This window comes from Oryzias latipes, chromosome 21 (assembly GCF_002234675.1).
Source record: "Oryzias latipes chromosome 21, ASM223467v1".
NCBI classification, from domain to species: domain Eukaryota; kingdom Metazoa; phylum Chordata; class Actinopteri; order Beloniformes; family Adrianichthyidae; genus Oryzias; species Oryzias latipes.
Window position 1 is genome coordinate 19,209,624 of NC_019879.2, and position 16,753 is coordinate 19,226,376.

Consider the following 16,753-nt stretch of genomic DNA (forward strand, 5'->3'; position numbering starts at 1 on the left):
GGCTCCGATCAATAGGGTAAGCTCAGGGAAATCCATTTAGAAAATCAAATATGGGTAAATACTGCTGCTATGTACTTCTCTGTCATAAATCTAGCCTCATCTGGAAAAAAGAATGGTTCTACGAAACATCTGACACCAAACATAACCAAAGGGATTAATGTTGACTTTACTAACAACAAATATAAAATTAAATGTTAATTGCAAATAGGATTTTAAAGAGTGATCATAGACTATTTGGAAAATGTTGGGGGTGGGACTTACACTACAACTTCATCATCCACTCGGCCAAAATAGGGGTGACTGGAAACTGAGATGCCTGTAATAAAATGAAGCAGATATTAACAATGAGAAAACAATGGCATGCAAACAATTTTTCAGCAGCACAACCAAAAAGTGCGATGATATTGTCTTAGCCTGGGACACAGTCAGCTGCATGAATTTAGAGCAAGATGATTTCATTCGCCAGAGCACTCAATGGGAATTAGATTTCCTTGCTCATTTTTCAGGGTGCCTTGGATGCTCACAGACAGGCACAGCTCCTCTTCATGTTTCAGTTTACATTCCTTGATACAAGACATGGATTGTGGATCTAAGCATGGCTTAAACACATTTCAGCAGAAACGTTGGAAATTATTAGAGAATCCATCTTTGACTATTGACACAAGGCCACTATCATCTGAAGATAAGTTGTTGCTAAAACCTTAGTCACATGTGCCAGTACAAGTTGACTCATACAGGTGCTGCAGGTTTTTGGGTGTTCTGGGCCCGGGGGGGGGGGGGGCGGGGGGGGGGATGTCATAGAGAGTAGCGGCGGCACTTTAAAGTGAATGCAGGAATATCTTGCAGTTCCCTTGAGGCTGCTACAATCACTGTAAGGGACATCATGAAATTGGAACATATGATGATCGTTCGTGTGGCAAGTGTATCATGAAGTATTTAAAACTAAGTTGCATGCAGCTGTCATAAAACATTTTCACTCTAAAGACTCACCGAGTGGTCTACAACCTTGATATTTTGTGTAGCCACCTGCATGCTTCGTAGGTTTGCCCATTTCTCACCCACATACACCTTGTCTACACCCTAAGGGTATTTGTGACTAAGGCTTAAAGGTTAAGATAAACATGTTTTTTAACATTCCTAACTTTAAATTGGTTCCTGACTCTTTACATTTGAACCATTAAGCTGTTAGTTTTTAATTCTCATCCTTTAGCATGGGCTCACACTGTTTCATTGGTTCACAGTTCAAAATGTCTTTGAGTTAAACAGTTACAGGTGAGAGTGAGCAAAATCTAGAGTCCCGTCAGCAGAGATCGATGGACTGGAGTGTGACAGCACATCTTTAACAGTGAGTATTTATAGTCAGAACCCCTGGGAGAGAGGAATAAAAAAAAAACTGTTTGATGTAGACATCTAAAGGGTCCCAACCCACAGCTGATACTGTAGCATACAATGCAAGGGTTAGAGCATTGGTTTTGACAGATACATTGGTCACCTTGAAAAGTAATCTCCCTGGATCTCCACCTCTGCCAACGTTTACCACTGCTGAGAGTTTGGTGGCAACATTACACTTTACCCTTGAGCACTTCTATCATCTACTGGGGAATTAAAAATGCACGTGTCTGCTGTTTTGTGTACACGCTGTGTGTTTGTGAGAGCAGCTTTTGTTTTGAATGTGTTTTTGTATGTGTGTGTTTGTGTACTCTTGCCCGCAGGCAGATGGTCAGGGTGCTACTCAGAGCTCCAACAGTACAGAAAGCGTGGGCCAACCATGTTTCTCTTTAGCATAGCACCCCCACTCCCCAATGGGAGTGCCGCTAATCAGTATTCACCATGCATCTTGATGTGAGTGTGAGGGCACAGCACCCCCTAGCTTTATTCTAACAAAATGAACCATAGGCAAACAGTTTAGAGCTTTCTCCCTAATAATGCAGACACTCTGCTTGGTGCATGTTTAGACGCTGATATGTGTCTCTCTGGCTGTTTCAATCTATGTCTGCTCCTATTATTTTACAATAATAAAGATGTGTTGCTGAATACTAAACAATACTTCACAAAGATATGCATATCTTACTCCCAAAGAGTCTAAGATCCAATCACGCGGAGGGTTTGTAATCAACTACTTGTTAATATAAAGCCTTAGCTGAACAAATAAAAGATGGGTTCCCAAAACAGGCTGAGTGGGATGTTTGTGTTTGCATGTATGAGAAAGAAGCAAGAATTTTTATGCGCATGCATCAGATTATAAACTTTACATTTTCCCTTACAATTTAAAAGAAATAGTACTGGTACATCAGGGGAAGCATAATACAAATAATATTAGATAATTTATTTAACCTAAACTGTATTAGTTTGTTTTTTGTCGTCTTTCAAATTAAAAGCATTGCCCGAAGTAAAAAAAAAAAAGTCATTTAAATTTTCAGAAATGCTAATTTTCTCAAAAATTGCCATTTAACTTGTTTTTTTATTCTAAAGGCAAACCATTTCTGAAAGATAAAGCCATACAAAAAATTCATTTGAAACACTTTTCCTTTAATATTTTAAAAAGTTGTATTCACTTCAATAGCATTTTGTCAATACAATTACATCCAATCCATCAACGTTTTCTTGAACTCACCATATTTACTAGGCTCTTTGTCTGCAGGAATACTGGAGCGTAAGATCAAGTTGTTGAGGCTGTTCAAGTATGCTGGCATTGTGTGGAAACCCTCAGGGTTGAACCAGACCTATAAGGATGAAGCCAAACATAAACCACGACGTGCATGGAAACTACTACTCAAATACTTTTGTGCCATTCTCACAAAACACCTAAACATTAAACAAGATGCTGAAAAATAGACAACTTTAAGTTATTGGAAAACTTAAAAGCTGGCACAATGGATGCAATAAAGAATATTTATAATGACACTGATGGTATAACCATCTAGCTCTGTCTGCAGGCACCGAGTTTGCAACCCCAAAATAGGATTTTAATTAGGTTATAATATATAAACTTTTAATAATCTATCAGTATGACTGTTAAAGTAATAACCAGACAGGCAGCAGGGTGGCAGGACAGACAGTTACCTTAGACAAAGTGCGGTTTTTGGGAACTGTCGTCACATCCATTTTCAGGTCAAATGGGAGTGGCATGCCTAAATCAAAGCCACCGTACCTAAAATATAAAAAAGGCATTGTACATATGAATGAATATAGCACATATCTGAGAGGAAATACTACCTTAAAGAACATCTAAGAAATGAATATATTTTATTTGGGTCAACTGTCTAGACTAAATTATTAGAGCAAAAGACCCAAACATTTTTCAAAAACATTTTTAAACTAGGCTAAGTGTAGGGATGATGAAATATGAGGAAATATAGTCATAAAGAGCAAACTAATTTATGATACAACTACTAAGATCTTGTTAGATCATTATTTTATAGTTCATCCCTTATGGTATATTTATATCGTCCCATTCATCCAATTAATGAGTAGTCAGAGCTACGATTCATAATAAAGCTTCATGAATCTGATGCAAATGGTGATTTGTAATTTTTTTTTTACCTGTTTCTAATAAAGTCATTGGCTGTAGCCAACAGGTAGTTCTCCACATTGATGCCACTCAGGTTGTAGACAATCTGAGATGATGGGATTTTCTTATGTGGAGGCTGGTAATTTTTCTTCTGGCAAACCTGCGGTGAACAGGAGACACAAATGGATTACACTCGCCACTATTTTAAAAAATCAGTGCTGAGAACACAGGAAATCACTCACTCACTCACACACAGGATCATTGCTGACCCAACCTCACCTGTTCCTTTCGGTTGCATTTACAGACCGTAAATGGTTTGGAGCTGTTCCCTCTGGAGCTCCAGCTGCTTGCGCTCCTTGTGCAGACACTTTAAGGGGGATCGAGAGGAAAGAAAAGATTTACCAAAAGAAAAAAAGGCAAAGTGAAAATGCAAATAAATGCAAAAATGGGCAAAATGAATCGGGGTCAGCACAACAATAATACTAACATGTTTGCTGTGGCAGAGAGAGAGAAAAATGAAATTGCTGTGACTCGTGAAGCAGCTATGGGCATAGGTGGTTTTTGCAAGATGGGAAGTAACACATTTTCTTTGATCAGTGCTTTCCAAGCTGTTTAAAAATGTGTTCCAATACCATGCTGTATGACACGTGAGTTTGTGTGGGAAGTTGCTACCACACATCTGCGCTAAATATTATAAGGAGGCTTAATGAACACAAGTTACATTATAACACTACATACACCTGTTAACCCTCGTCCTAGGAGATTAACCAGTCAATAACATTTGCTATTGTCTTAGAAAAACAATGGAGAATTTATGGGGATGCATGCTCCATCAATAAAACTACCAGCATTAATCATAGTCATGTTGTAATTAAAGAAAATTACAAACAGACACCGTCTTTTTCTCATTTGGTTTTCCTTTTTTTTTTTCTTCTGAGTTTTGCTTCATGAGTTCCAACACTGATTGGAGCGGCAATGAGGAAAAAGCTCCCCTATAAACATGAAGTGTTTCCAGAATACAGATGATTCTGTCACATTCCAGAGTCCTGCTGCAGCCCTTTGGCCACATGCATTGGGAGCTGCAAGATAATGATGAGGAGGGTGGGCGTAAATTCCGTATAAAGAAATAAGGAGAAAAAAACATACAGTGTGTGGCGAGAATGACAATGAGAAAAAATGTAGAAAGGCCTGTCTCGATGAAATGAGGATTTTTCTAGAAAGAAGAGCAGCTGGAGGTGTAATCACATACTCTTTATCAGACATTTCAAGGCAGCCATTATCAATTCCAGGGTATGACATCATGGTGTTCACAAGCGGGCTGGAACTGGAGTTTTGGTTCCTTCAGTGACAAAAAAGAACATTGCAAATTTGTCACTTAATGAAATAACTAACAACATTCACAGTTAATTAATGTAAGGCAGACAGAAGTTTGTTTCCAAGAGGTGCAGATGTCTCTGACTCACTGTCTAAATGAAGTTTTGCTTGTCCTAATAGAAATCTGGCACAAGAACAATTTCCTAATTAACTAAAAGACATGCGGGCACAAAAGGAGTTCTACCACCACACAGTAAATGACGAACTGGAGACGAAGCACATCTAAGGAGGCTTGACTAGCCACTTTTAATTTAAGTGGGTTTACTTGGGATGAGCCATATCATTCCTTTCAACTCATAAATAAACAATTAGTTTTGTTATTATTACAGCAAACCCCTATCAAATGATGGATAGGTGACAGAACTTGTTAATATTTTAATCTTAAATTTGAGTGAAAACTTAAAAAACTCAAAGTGAAAATCTAAAAATCCTACCTAGTCTGTTTTAATTTAAAATTGAAGATGAATGGGGTAAATGTCCACATCACGTCTGATTTGGACTGCTAGGTCCTTTTTCTCTATGACCCCTTGATCGAATGACGCTGTCGGCAAATTAAACCATGTAGCAATAGTCTAAAAGTCTTCACCCCCTCTGCCTTTGATCTCACACCACAGCTGTCTTCATCTGAAACACCACCTTGTGCTCTCTCTAATCCTCCTTAAAGCACATCTGAATTTTATTGAGGCATGGTCTGAAATTAATTTTCCAACAAATGTGGCATATCATCACTCTCTCAATGATTTTACTTTCGTATTTCTATACTCTAAAGAGATTCCAGGCTGTGTTTGTGTCCTTGTTCAGCAGATTGGTGATACCTTATTGGTATGAAACATGAGAAGATAGTTCTTTCCTGTATACTTAACTTTTAATCATTTTTTATTATAGTGACCCAGTACCACAACAATCAAAACAAGATAACATGAACAAACCACCACAACTGAAATTGCTTTAAATCCTATTTTTTTTTAAACATGTTGCATACAAAAGTGCATTCTTTGAATCCTATATATTTTTGGCCCCTATGTAACATACTATGACAAAAATATGATTTTGATTTTTAGTATCATAGAATCACAGGATGTTTTTTAGGTGTTTGTCCAACTAATGTACCCATTGTGCAATGGACTGATATCTATGAATTGTCATTGCTGAAAAAGTGAATGCAGAGCCCAGATTAACCTGTGTTGCCTGTGGTCTCTCTGCTGTAAAAACTGACCTGAAGAAAGAGTAGCTTGGTCCAATATTGTAGAGCTCAGGGCTGAGCTTCAGCTCTGGATAGTGCTGCAGGTCGTTCTTAATGCAGCTCAGGCCCATAGCAAAGAGCACAAAGACAACAGGAAGCACAATCTGAGAGATCAGACCCTTCCAGTCTCTACGGCTGTGGTGGAACCTCTTAATGAGGATAGCTGTCATCTGCTGCCAGGCCAAGGCCATTCCACTGACCACAAATGTACTGGTAAGATCTAAAAGGCACATTTGTCATAAAAATGTTATTGCAAAAGACTATAAAGTGAAAGATATTGGGGAGAATATAAGAAAAGAAATGTGGACAGGGAGGAAGGAGATGAGAAGAGCAGTGAACTTACTCGACTTGTCGTTAAAATTGGAGGCGCTGTCAGAGAGATCTGAAGGAAGGCTGGAGATGGATGAAGTATCAGAAATGGTCTCTGATACAGTCAGTGGGCCATCCTTATGTACACTACTGTCATTCGTCAACTGGAGGAACACCTACACAAGAAAATGCATGCAAAGTTCACGACAGACATCCCTGCTGTATTTGTTCACATGCATATCCACTTAGTGAGTGTCGTTTCAGGGGGTGTTCCTGGGAGAGGGGGATGACAGGCTCACCTCCTCCAGAGTGGTGTCAGAGATGCCATAACTCCCCAGCTGAAGGTCGTCAAGGTTTGCGTCCAGAGCTGTAAGGAGGGAGCGGTACGAGGAGGCGTTTTTGGAGTTGAAGGGGGGCAGTGAATAGATCATGTCGCCCCCTTGGGTGTCTTTCAAACGGGCTTCGGGTATGTGAGACTGGATAAAAGCCTTAAGTTCAGCAGAATCCATCTGGTCAGATTGGGCATTTTGAACCTAAACAAATAAAGAATAAAAAAGAAACGTTTCTTAAAAGGCAAAGATCATCAAACATCAGTTCATTGTTTTTTAAACAGCTCTTGGATTGTCAGCTTTGAGTGTGATCATCCCAGAATGATCAATTCCAGATTTTTTTTTTTTTTTTTAATTAAAGATAAGTGAAATAGATAAACACTTTTTTTTCCTACATGTATGTAAATTTATGTAAAAATATACAGATAATACAGTTTTTCCTCAAAACGAATCGCAAAGTAGCTGTATTCAGAATTCTAAGAAAGTCTTCTGGGCTTCATTTTATTGGGATTTGGTCTATCTGCCAGATTTTCAATATATCTGATGTATATCACACTATTGCAATATGTCAAAAGCAGCTGAGATAAAAACCTGGGATTTATTTCCACCTGAGCAGTCCTGCTTGTACATAATAATGGATTGGGAAATGTTCCCATTTATACTGGGCAAGATAGAGCCCTGTTAAAGTTTTTTCTCTCTTTTTTAGGATAAAGGTTTCAGCCACAATCACTTTTTACATGTAGCACTGGAACCTCTGCGATGATGAACACAAATCAATAGAGCTTTACTGCAGCAAGAAGAGTTCACGGCATTGCATGTCAAGATGATTACCTTCTTGGTTAGGGTGAGTTTGTAGCCTTGACCCAACGTTTCCTTTAAGTAGAAAGGTGATCCGCAGCATTTTAATCCTCCTATCTCCAGGAAGGCAATCCGGTCACTCAGCACTTCAGCCTCATCCAAGTGGTGGGTAGACATGATGATGGTGCGCTCTGAAAAGAGGCGCACACTTGAAAACTTCTGCAATCTACAGAGGCATTGTAATACAATTCACACAATAAAACATTTATCTTCAATCAAAGGTTAATCCTCTTTTTTTTCTTTCAGTAGTTTTCAGCTAAAAACCAAAAAGAAAGTGTCATTGACTAGATAAGCTATTCAATCAGGTTTTGTCAGTTTAAAAGCTGAAAAGGAATAAAAATTAAACAGCAATGACAGTTAAATGATATTGGATTTTTAGGTAGGTGGTAGGTGTGAGGGGCTGCAAACTAAACAGACAGCTCTCAGCAACGCAACAAGGGGAGAGAGAGGTGGGGTTGCACTGCACCTACAACTCAGAGGCAAAGTCTTAATAAACTACTGCTGCTCTGCAGAAACGATGTCCTAGTAAATGACACAGGCTTTTTGATTCTGGCTGTAAACGGCATAAATATGATTTAAAAAAAAACACTGGGAACACTTTTATAAAAGTGCAAAAGATGATTGATGTGGGTCTTTACCACAGCCATAAAAGAAGAAAAAAATTTCACTTTTAACATGCTTGAGCAAGAAAATGCTTAGATTTCCTTATAACATTTTGTCATTTTGCAGTCACTAATACCTAAGAAATGAATGCCTAAAATATCATCTATGCAGGTGAACTGTGCTGCTGTCAAAGCTGTCCTCTGACATGCCAGGTCTGTTTTTCTGTTTTAGCAGTGGAAGTATGAGATGTCATGCACATAATTACAATTCTACAGCTGAATTCTGCAGAAAATCCATCCCCTGAATACATTGCAGGAAATTTAAGTCTGCAGACAACTAAAGTCATATGACAAGGTCAGCAGGTTACTGCAGATGTTGGCTCCACAGTGAAATGTGTCTAAAATCCCAAAGAAACTGCAAAGATTTCTCCTAAGGTTACGTTTAAAAAGAAAACTTTTTCTTTATCAAAAAGTAAAAAAGAATTACCAGATCAGTTATTTTTTAACAATGTTTCCTGGAGACAAGCAGGTGAAAGATAAGTTTGTTCAACAGATAACAGTCCAAATGTTTGATATATTTTAAAGAGAAGTTCATCCGGTCAACTGTCAGGCATTGTGATGAAATTGTCAGCAACTGTTAAAATGACTACTTGAGTTTACAACTTAGCTTTGATATTGTTCTATAAATGGTCTCCAATTTGGTAAAAAAAATTCTAGGAGACTTTTGGACTGAAATGAGCCAAAAGTGGTTCTATTTTTCTTACACTTTGTACTTACTCTTTTTTTGTTGAATGATAATGTCCCAGATGCTGCGTCTGGAGCAGGGATCCACTCCTGTGGTGGGTTCATCCAGAACCACCAAACGAGAGTCGCCAATAAAGGCGATGGAGATTGACAGCTTGCGCTTCATCCCACCCGACAAAGTGCCTACAACCTTGTGTCTGTGGGGGTACATGCCGGTTTCGTTCAGGATCCTGACGGGAGCAAATAAAGACCGTTTAGCATGGAATCAGGAAAACATATTTTTTCATGCAATACAACTAGGCCTCTGACTTTTTGTTTGATTACTTCCATTAACTACCCAGCAGGGGGTTCTGATATCTTAGAGCCACAGGGAGGCACAGATTCTTGGCCCTAGGTACAGACATCATTTTATTTTTCTAACTGTCTTTAAAAAAAAAACATCATCTGACCTACTATTATCTCAGTCACATATTCAGAAAATTCTTTGCGCCCGGAAGTTTTGAAAAACATCAATTTATATTTATCGATTTACAACAAGACTTAGTTACCAATAAAAAACAAAAAGTATAATCTAACAAATGGGAATGTTTCATGGCTCTACCTATTGCTGAAATATTAAAGGTTTTGATGGATAACTGACGAAACACAACAACCTTAGTGCTGCATGGATTAAAGATTATCTTTGCGGGACCAAAACACGTAGAGCAAATATTTTTTTCTGTTCTTGCACAAAATTTGACAACAGTATGAAATGCTTAACAGTCATTGACTACTTGAGAAGGAACTTGTTTTCATTTTCAAATGTAAAAAGCTATTTTTGTAGTGACATCCTCCCAAATCTCAGGGGGCACAGCCATCAAATCGGTTTCACCTAATGTTGCTCTGATACTTCCATATTTCTTTATTGAGCTGGTTATTGAGCAATAGCTACCAAAGCTCGTGAAACTCATAACCACCAGACATATTTCATTTTTATTGAAAGACCACGCCAGAAATCCAGCAAATGACACTGTTTAATGATGTCTACAAAAAGAACAAGATGTAAAAGAAGATTTATGAAGCATAAAATGCTGCCAATTTATCATGAATATGCTTTGAGACTATCTTTAAGTCATCGTGCGTGCTTTTTTGTATATACATATTTAGCATATCAAGATATCTTGGGTGGATGAAAGGTCACTTACGTGCGGACGTGCTCGCGCAGCTCTCTAGGTGTCCAGTGTGGCGCTTTGATTTGGCCGTACAGCAGCAGGTGCTCCTTGGTGGTCATATGGTCAAAGAGGACATCGTATTGCATGCAGACCCCCAGTTCTTTGCGAACAGCATCAATGTTTGTTTGCATGTCTTTGCCGTAGACGTCTATGGAACCGGATGACGGTGCAAAAAGGCCAGTGAGGAGAGACCTGCATCCAGAAAAAGTTAACAAAGTTAGAAAATCACCAAGTTTTCGAAAACAGTTCAAAACTAATTAGATATTGGGACAAAATATGTCCTAGCTTGATGTGCTATTTTTTTTACTTCTAAACGATCACTTTGTGCTAACACAGATATCAGAGGCCATCAACCCCTTTTTCTATCTTTCTCTTCATTTATTTACTTTCATGCTGTTAAATCTACTACTGCACTCATTACATGTCCCCCTGGATAAAAGCATCAGCAAAATGATTCACACTTAAAATGTAAATGTAAGTGCTCGGCTTGATGATGACTTGTCAGGCTATTCTCTTGCACCGTGCATTTTCTGTGCCAGAATCAAACAAAAAAAATGTCCCTGTCAGCAGCAGACAAGTAAGTGATTAAAGGGATGCACAAATCTTTTATTAAAAGTGGTTTATACCTGAAAAGTTAATGTGTTTTTTGACAGCTAGAATTTGCTGATACAGTTGGAAAATCAAAAAAAGAACCGTTGACACACATACATGGTGGTAGTTTTGCCTGCTCCGTTGTGACCCAGTAGGGAGGTGACGTGACCCTCATAAAAGGAGACATTTAGGTTTTCAATCGCTGCTTTGTCACCGTAGATCTTGGTAAGGCCATGGAGTGAAACTCCCACTGGGAGTGATGAGAAATCCTCCCCGGTCTGCGAGGATAGGGCACTCTTGCCTAGGCAAACATGGGGGCAAAAGAAAACTTTAAATCAAACAAAAATGGAGTTGAGAGCAAAGAATAAAATATAAAACAATTGGAAACATTTTCTGCTTGAGCATGATTTTTACCAATACCTTTGGCCTTTTCTTCGGAAAAGAAGGAGTGGTCTATCTGCATGACGTTGGTATGGAGACGTCCTTTGCGCCCATCGCTGCTTGCCCGAATGCCGTAGCACAGGTCAGTCCAGAAAGACAGCTTGAAAGGGAAGTACCATGGCGCAGGAATGCCATATTTTCCTAGGTGGACAAGTATCCCACACACAGAATATTAATAAAAAAAACATCTTGACAGCACAAGGGTACCAACAAACTGAAAATCTGGTAAAGATCGGATAAGGCATTCAAGCAACACAAACAAAACATCTCATTATCAGAAAAATAGAAGTTACCGGGGAAAACAACTCGAACGTAGGCCCCGATGATGAAGTAGAGAGTGGAATCAATGAGCATGAGCCAGCACAGCCAACCAAAAGAGCTCGTGTCTCCTGCGATGGGGGAGTCGTACGAGTTGCTCCATTGCATACCTAAAGAAGGGAGGACAAACAAAATTGCAGTCAGATGGCACTCAGCTCAGAGAGATCCCAACAGTATTTGGTTGTACACATGCTCATACCTTCTCCTTGGGTCTCGTAACGAGAAACATATTGACTGGCATAGCTGAAACAGGTGGGAGAAAACAAACTCTGCGGGAAATTCAAAGAGAAATGACACATTAAAACAGACACGAGAGAATAAAACTGCAGAAAATGACCTTTATTTGTTTTTTCTGTTATTTCTTTTTCCTCCACTGAAAGATTATTTAGCAATTTACATAAATGAGTTAAAAGAAAGCAATATGTTGTTGATGTTTTTTCCCCAAATGATAATGTATTCATTTCTTTACTGACAAACATGTTGTTCTTGGTGCTTTCTTATTTCTGAGAAATCATAAGGCTTAGTAGACTTGGTGCAGGCGGCGTTCTCACCAGGCCGCTCTTTAGGTGGACGCTGAGTTCAGACTCCAGGGCCAAGACCACAATGAAGGGGAAGAAGGAGAGGATGTAGAGGAGGCTGCCACTTAAACCAGCGATGTAAGTCTTGTCGAAGAAGGAGCTGACCATGTAACTGAAGGCTATGACGCTCAAACCATAGTCACAGAGGTACAGGAAGATCAGGAAGGCGTCGCTGTTTGGCAGAATTTTGCCAAACTTTAGCACAATGGTCACAATTACGGTGGTCAACAGCAGATAGGTGGTGCACTCCAAAAACCATGCAAAGAAGTGGCTGAGTGGGTTGACTCCCATCATTTTCATGTACTGTGGAAGGATAAAAGCTCAAAGTCATTTTTTTAATGAAAATTAAATATTCATATTTTTCCATCATATTTATTTATCACAAAAAAAGTCAGAATATTCATGGTTTTCTGAAAAAGAAAGGAAATAGGCAACAAACTGCCACAGCACCATTTTGTAAAGCTAACAACATTACCTCATGTAACCTCAGCTCTCTCTCGTGCACCAGCTTTTTCACAAAATCAGCCACGAACAACAACCAGGCTATCATCAGCAACAGAGGGAAGACAAAAGAGAGGGCCTCCAGGTACCTGAGGAATACAGAGATGCCAACTGTCAATCAAATTCCATGCAATTCCAACATCCACACAGATGAACGAGTATTGAGTCAGTCACTGGCTTGACAGAGAGAGGAAAGAGATTGGAGAGTTTGACAGGTGAATTCTCAACCAAACAATCCCCAAAACGCTGAATCTGTATTCTATTCTCTCTCAATCCTGCTCTGTAATACCAGGAACAGGGATTGAAATCTTCTGCTATTTTTCATGCAATGCAAACACGTGTCGCAGGTATGGTGTCAACATTTCTCCTGTTGAGCTGTGAATCAGATGGAGGGAAAGGGATCACTGTCTTAGGGCGGGCCACAACATAACCAGCAAGGATCAGGCCTCTCTCTGCTGGTGCTTCTAAAATGAGATTTCTGACATATTGGTCTTAAATCTCACCCAAGGGCAACCCTCCACAAACAAGCATCCTGCTGCATCTGGAGTTTATGTACAAGCATATATCATTTCACGCCAAAAAAACCAAATTTTTTCAGAGATAATGCTTTTTCTCTGATGTGTCTCATAAACAGAAATTCGTAAACTGACTATTCATGTGTGCATCCATGAACCTCAAAAACTCACTCGTCTCGCAGATGGCATGGATAGGGGAAAGGCTGCAGCTGTACAGCCGTGTCTGTGATTTTCTGCCCACTCTGCAGTTCGATGATGGCTCGATCAATGTTCTCCTGCAGGTAGACGAACCCCCTGTTGTAGCGCATCGTCTGACTGGCCGAGATGTATGTCTGCTTCACAAAGTACGGGTTGCGCACTTTGTCCGTCCGCATGACATTGTCCATGTGCATGCGGATGGTGTAGCTCATTTGGGGAGGCAAGGATGATGAAGAGCCGGTGGCTCTCCTCTCACGCTGTTTGGATGAATCTTTGGAGGATTTGAAGATAACACCTTCAGGACGAACAAGAAGCACTGATTATTTTTAAGGAAGAACTTGATTGAAAAGCAACTTGAAAAATTACCACCACAATCATTTTACAGCTTTTATTTTCAAAATCTCCTTATTGAAACTCATCATGAAACTGCAAACACGTGCTAATAAAACAATCTGAATTGCAACATATTTGATGGTTGAAAACCTAAAATGTAATCCCCCTTGTTGCACAAAACCTAATTAAAATCACTCTGGGATTTTCCTCATTACAATGTTGAAGTTTAATCAATAACATAAACCTATTTTACATTATAATATTGATTTACGGGAATTAAAATGGCATGCACCTGACACAGCTGTCAAAGAATGCAAACTTTACCATCACCACAAGCATATTAAAAATACCACTAATGATCCTGAATTGATGAGGAGACGTCAGCTCTACTAAAAAAACTGTGAATGATAGCAGAATTCTCTTTATCTTGACTCACTTGCATACAGATCTCTGTTTTTTGCAAGAGCCTCTGCTACAGCGTTAAGCTCCTCTTCTGAGTCGTAGGCACGATAACGGTCAAACGTGACGCAGGAGGAGATTTGCATCATCAAGGTGGACAAGGTGGTGATCTGGTCAAGTACATCTTTGTGGTTGTCCAGCAACTCTGTCATGTTAGCTGTGAAAAACACACAAACTTAAAGACTTTCCAGAGCTATATTTTTGCCTAAACAAATGCATCACCTGGGCTTGGACCAATATAAAAAATTTAATTTTTTTTTTTAGTTTAAATAAGTAAGTATGCATAAATATACATATTAAAAATACATCATCATTAGTACTCAACTCCAAAAGGAATTTGCAATATTGAAGCCATGACATAAGCATTTGTGACTTACATTAAAAAGGCAAAAATAAAGAGGCCCGTCCTAATACTTTTTTGATGGTAGTTAGCTAAAGAAACAATTGAAACAAAGCCCTAGTGTCCAAAGTTGAAAACCTCACTCACAAAAATTGTTGAGAGTCTCCTTCATGCCGTCGACATTGATGTTTGTCTGCATTTCGATGAAATTCTTCACAAAGCTATTGCTGAGCGAATTCTGAATCAGGGAGGAGAGACAGTATAGAAATAAGTGAACAGTTGCTGAAATTTGCTGCTGAAGACCACCACAGAGTTTATCTGTAGATTCTCAAATGAAGCCAAACCAGGCTGGGATAATCAGATGTAAGGAGGGAAGCTCTGAGCTCGCATACCTGCAGCATTGGCAGAGTGGTACTGAGGAGTTTCGAATAGCTCATGATGTTATTGGAGGCTTTGATCCACTCCTCAGAGTTTTTCCTTAGATTTCCAAACTCGTCCAAGGTGGCATTGGCCTGGGCAAAGACAAGAGAAGGACGGGAATGAATGAAATCCTTGTGTATCAGCAAAACTTCACAGACCAACTTGTTTGTGTGTGTCTCTTACTTTGTGAAGGACACGGAATAATAAAGCACAGTCAGACTTGCTCAAAATAGAATCACAATTCTCAGGTAGTGGTGCATACAAATACAGCTTGTGTACACTTTGTGCAGCTTTGGCTTTCCTGTTTACCATCTAACAGTGAAGGTGTAAAGACTTTGGATTAAGCTAAAATATCCAGAAATAGCATTAAAAAAGTAAATCCAAGTAAAGTCAATTAATAAAGGAGCATAAACTTTATAAAGGCCAGAAGGTAAACAGATAAAATATTAATGCAGCAAACCAACAGCTATTAATTAAAAAGAATACTAAAGAACTACACACACAGGAGTAAACAAAATCTAACATGATATTGGAAGTGGAAAAGCATGACCTGGTTTAGGAAAATACCTGTTATAAGTCACATATGAAGAGTAAAAGAATAAATACATATGTGAAGTTTACTTAAAAGGGAGTCGATTTTTTTTTTCATGAATAGAATTTCTTTATACCTTTTTCATGATGGCCCTGGTTTCAGGGGTGTTAGGTGTGTAAAGGATTTGCCCCATCAACATGGGTTTGAGGAAGGCCCAAGCGATGGCTCCGCCGGTTGTGTTGACCATATCCAGATACATGTTCATACAGAAGGGAGCTGCACAAGAAGACAACTGTTAGATATACCGGTACTCTCCTCACAATCACAGAGGCTGAGATTTGTGGGCACAAAAGTTGATCACAGAAGTCGCAGAAAAATGAAGATTAAGTGTAAAAAAACACCATTTTAACACAGACTATATGTAAATAGGTGTATTTAACATACTGGCATTTCGTGGAATCTTGAACCTGTCAATCATCTCTTCTCTCTGAATGTTATTGAAGAAAGAGGGGCTTGGATTTGATATGTCATGAAGTTTGGAGATCCCAAACAGAGCCAGGATGCCGTTACTACACAAAGCACGGGAAATGGTCACAAAGGTGGCTCGGCTTGAAATGGTGGTCCTCAGACCTTTTGTCATCTGGGGAAAAAGAAATGTAAGGTTTTTAGATTATCATACTTAATCTACATGAGTAAAGAGTACAGTGTTCTCTTGCTATATTGCGGGTTCACCTTTCGCGGTTTCGCGGATTTTATTCAGTGCAGTCTACATGCCTTTTTTTTTTCTCTCTTTCTACGGCGCACTGTGTTCTGTGCCCTGATAGGCTGTTGCCCTTGTCAATCAATCTCTGTGCCATGTCTGCTGAAGTGTTGCAGCAGGTTTGTGGTTGGTTTGGCGGTTTTCAGTTAGATGAACTTTTTAGGCACTTTTTTTTGTAGGATCTGAGATTTTTAGATTACTTGTAGGCTGAAAAACGCTGGTCTGCCGTACCAAAGTTACACAGAATCTTCTATCACAATCTCAGATCTTTGGCTTCATTCTATATTATTAGACTGATTTTTCTATAAAGATTTGTACTTTGAGAATCTAAACAAGAAAGAGAAGTATGAAAATGTTAATGACTGTCTAAGAAAAGCATGTAATGAGGGGTTTTACAGTCTCAAAACATCTAAACAAAACATAATTCTACTTTGCAGATTTTTATGAGATATTCATGGAACATATTCCCCGCGATAAATGAGGGAAAACTGTACACAAAAATGATAACTTCTGTTGTTCAAATATATAAATGAAATAAATGACCAAATGAATGAAGTAAAAGAAACATTAACATGTGAATAGAAAG

The 16,753-nt window shown here is 39.0% G+C and overlaps 1 protein-coding gene across 1 annotated transcript in view; it reads right to left on the bottom strand.

The window, feature by feature from the left end:
• The window catches only part of abca12 (ATP binding cassette subfamily A member 12), a 61,294-nt gene that overhangs the window by 12,950 nt on the left and 31,591 nt on the right, over positions 1-16,753 (bottom strand). The window contains exons 42-65 of the mRNA XM_011489666.3: positions 15,852-16,047; positions 15,544-15,683; positions 14,848-14,967; positions 14,603-14,693; positions 14,093-14,272; positions 13,297-13,618; positions 12,585-12,699; positions 12,083-12,412; positions 11,731-11,800; positions 11,507-11,641; positions 11,193-11,354; positions 10,890-11,073; positions 10,155-10,373; positions 9,004-9,200; positions 7,598-7,755; positions 6,737-6,970; positions 6,472-6,613; positions 6,102-6,348; positions 4,761-4,850; positions 3,791-3,878; positions 3,544-3,671; positions 3,064-3,151; positions 2,615-2,723; positions 262-316 (exon numbers count right to left, since the gene is read on the bottom strand). Of these exons, the coding sequence (XP_011487968.1) occupies positions 262-316; positions 2,615-2,723; positions 3,064-3,151; positions 3,544-3,671; positions 3,791-3,878; positions 4,761-4,850; positions 6,102-6,348; positions 6,472-6,613; positions 6,737-6,970; positions 7,598-7,755; positions 9,004-9,200; positions 10,155-10,373; positions 10,890-11,073; positions 11,193-11,354; positions 11,507-11,641; positions 11,731-11,800; positions 12,083-12,412; positions 12,585-12,699; positions 13,297-13,618; positions 14,093-14,272; positions 14,603-14,693; positions 14,848-14,967; positions 15,544-15,683; positions 15,852-16,047 (3,800 nt within the window). The remainder of the gene's footprint in view (positions 1-261; positions 317-2,614; positions 2,724-3,063; positions 3,152-3,543; positions 3,672-3,790; positions 3,879-4,760; positions 4,851-6,101; positions 6,349-6,471; positions 6,614-6,736; positions 6,971-7,597; positions 7,756-9,003; positions 9,201-10,154; positions 10,374-10,889; positions 11,074-11,192; positions 11,355-11,506; positions 11,642-11,730; positions 11,801-12,082; positions 12,413-12,584; positions 12,700-13,296; positions 13,619-14,092; positions 14,273-14,602; positions 14,694-14,847; positions 14,968-15,543; positions 15,684-15,851; positions 16,048-16,753) is intronic.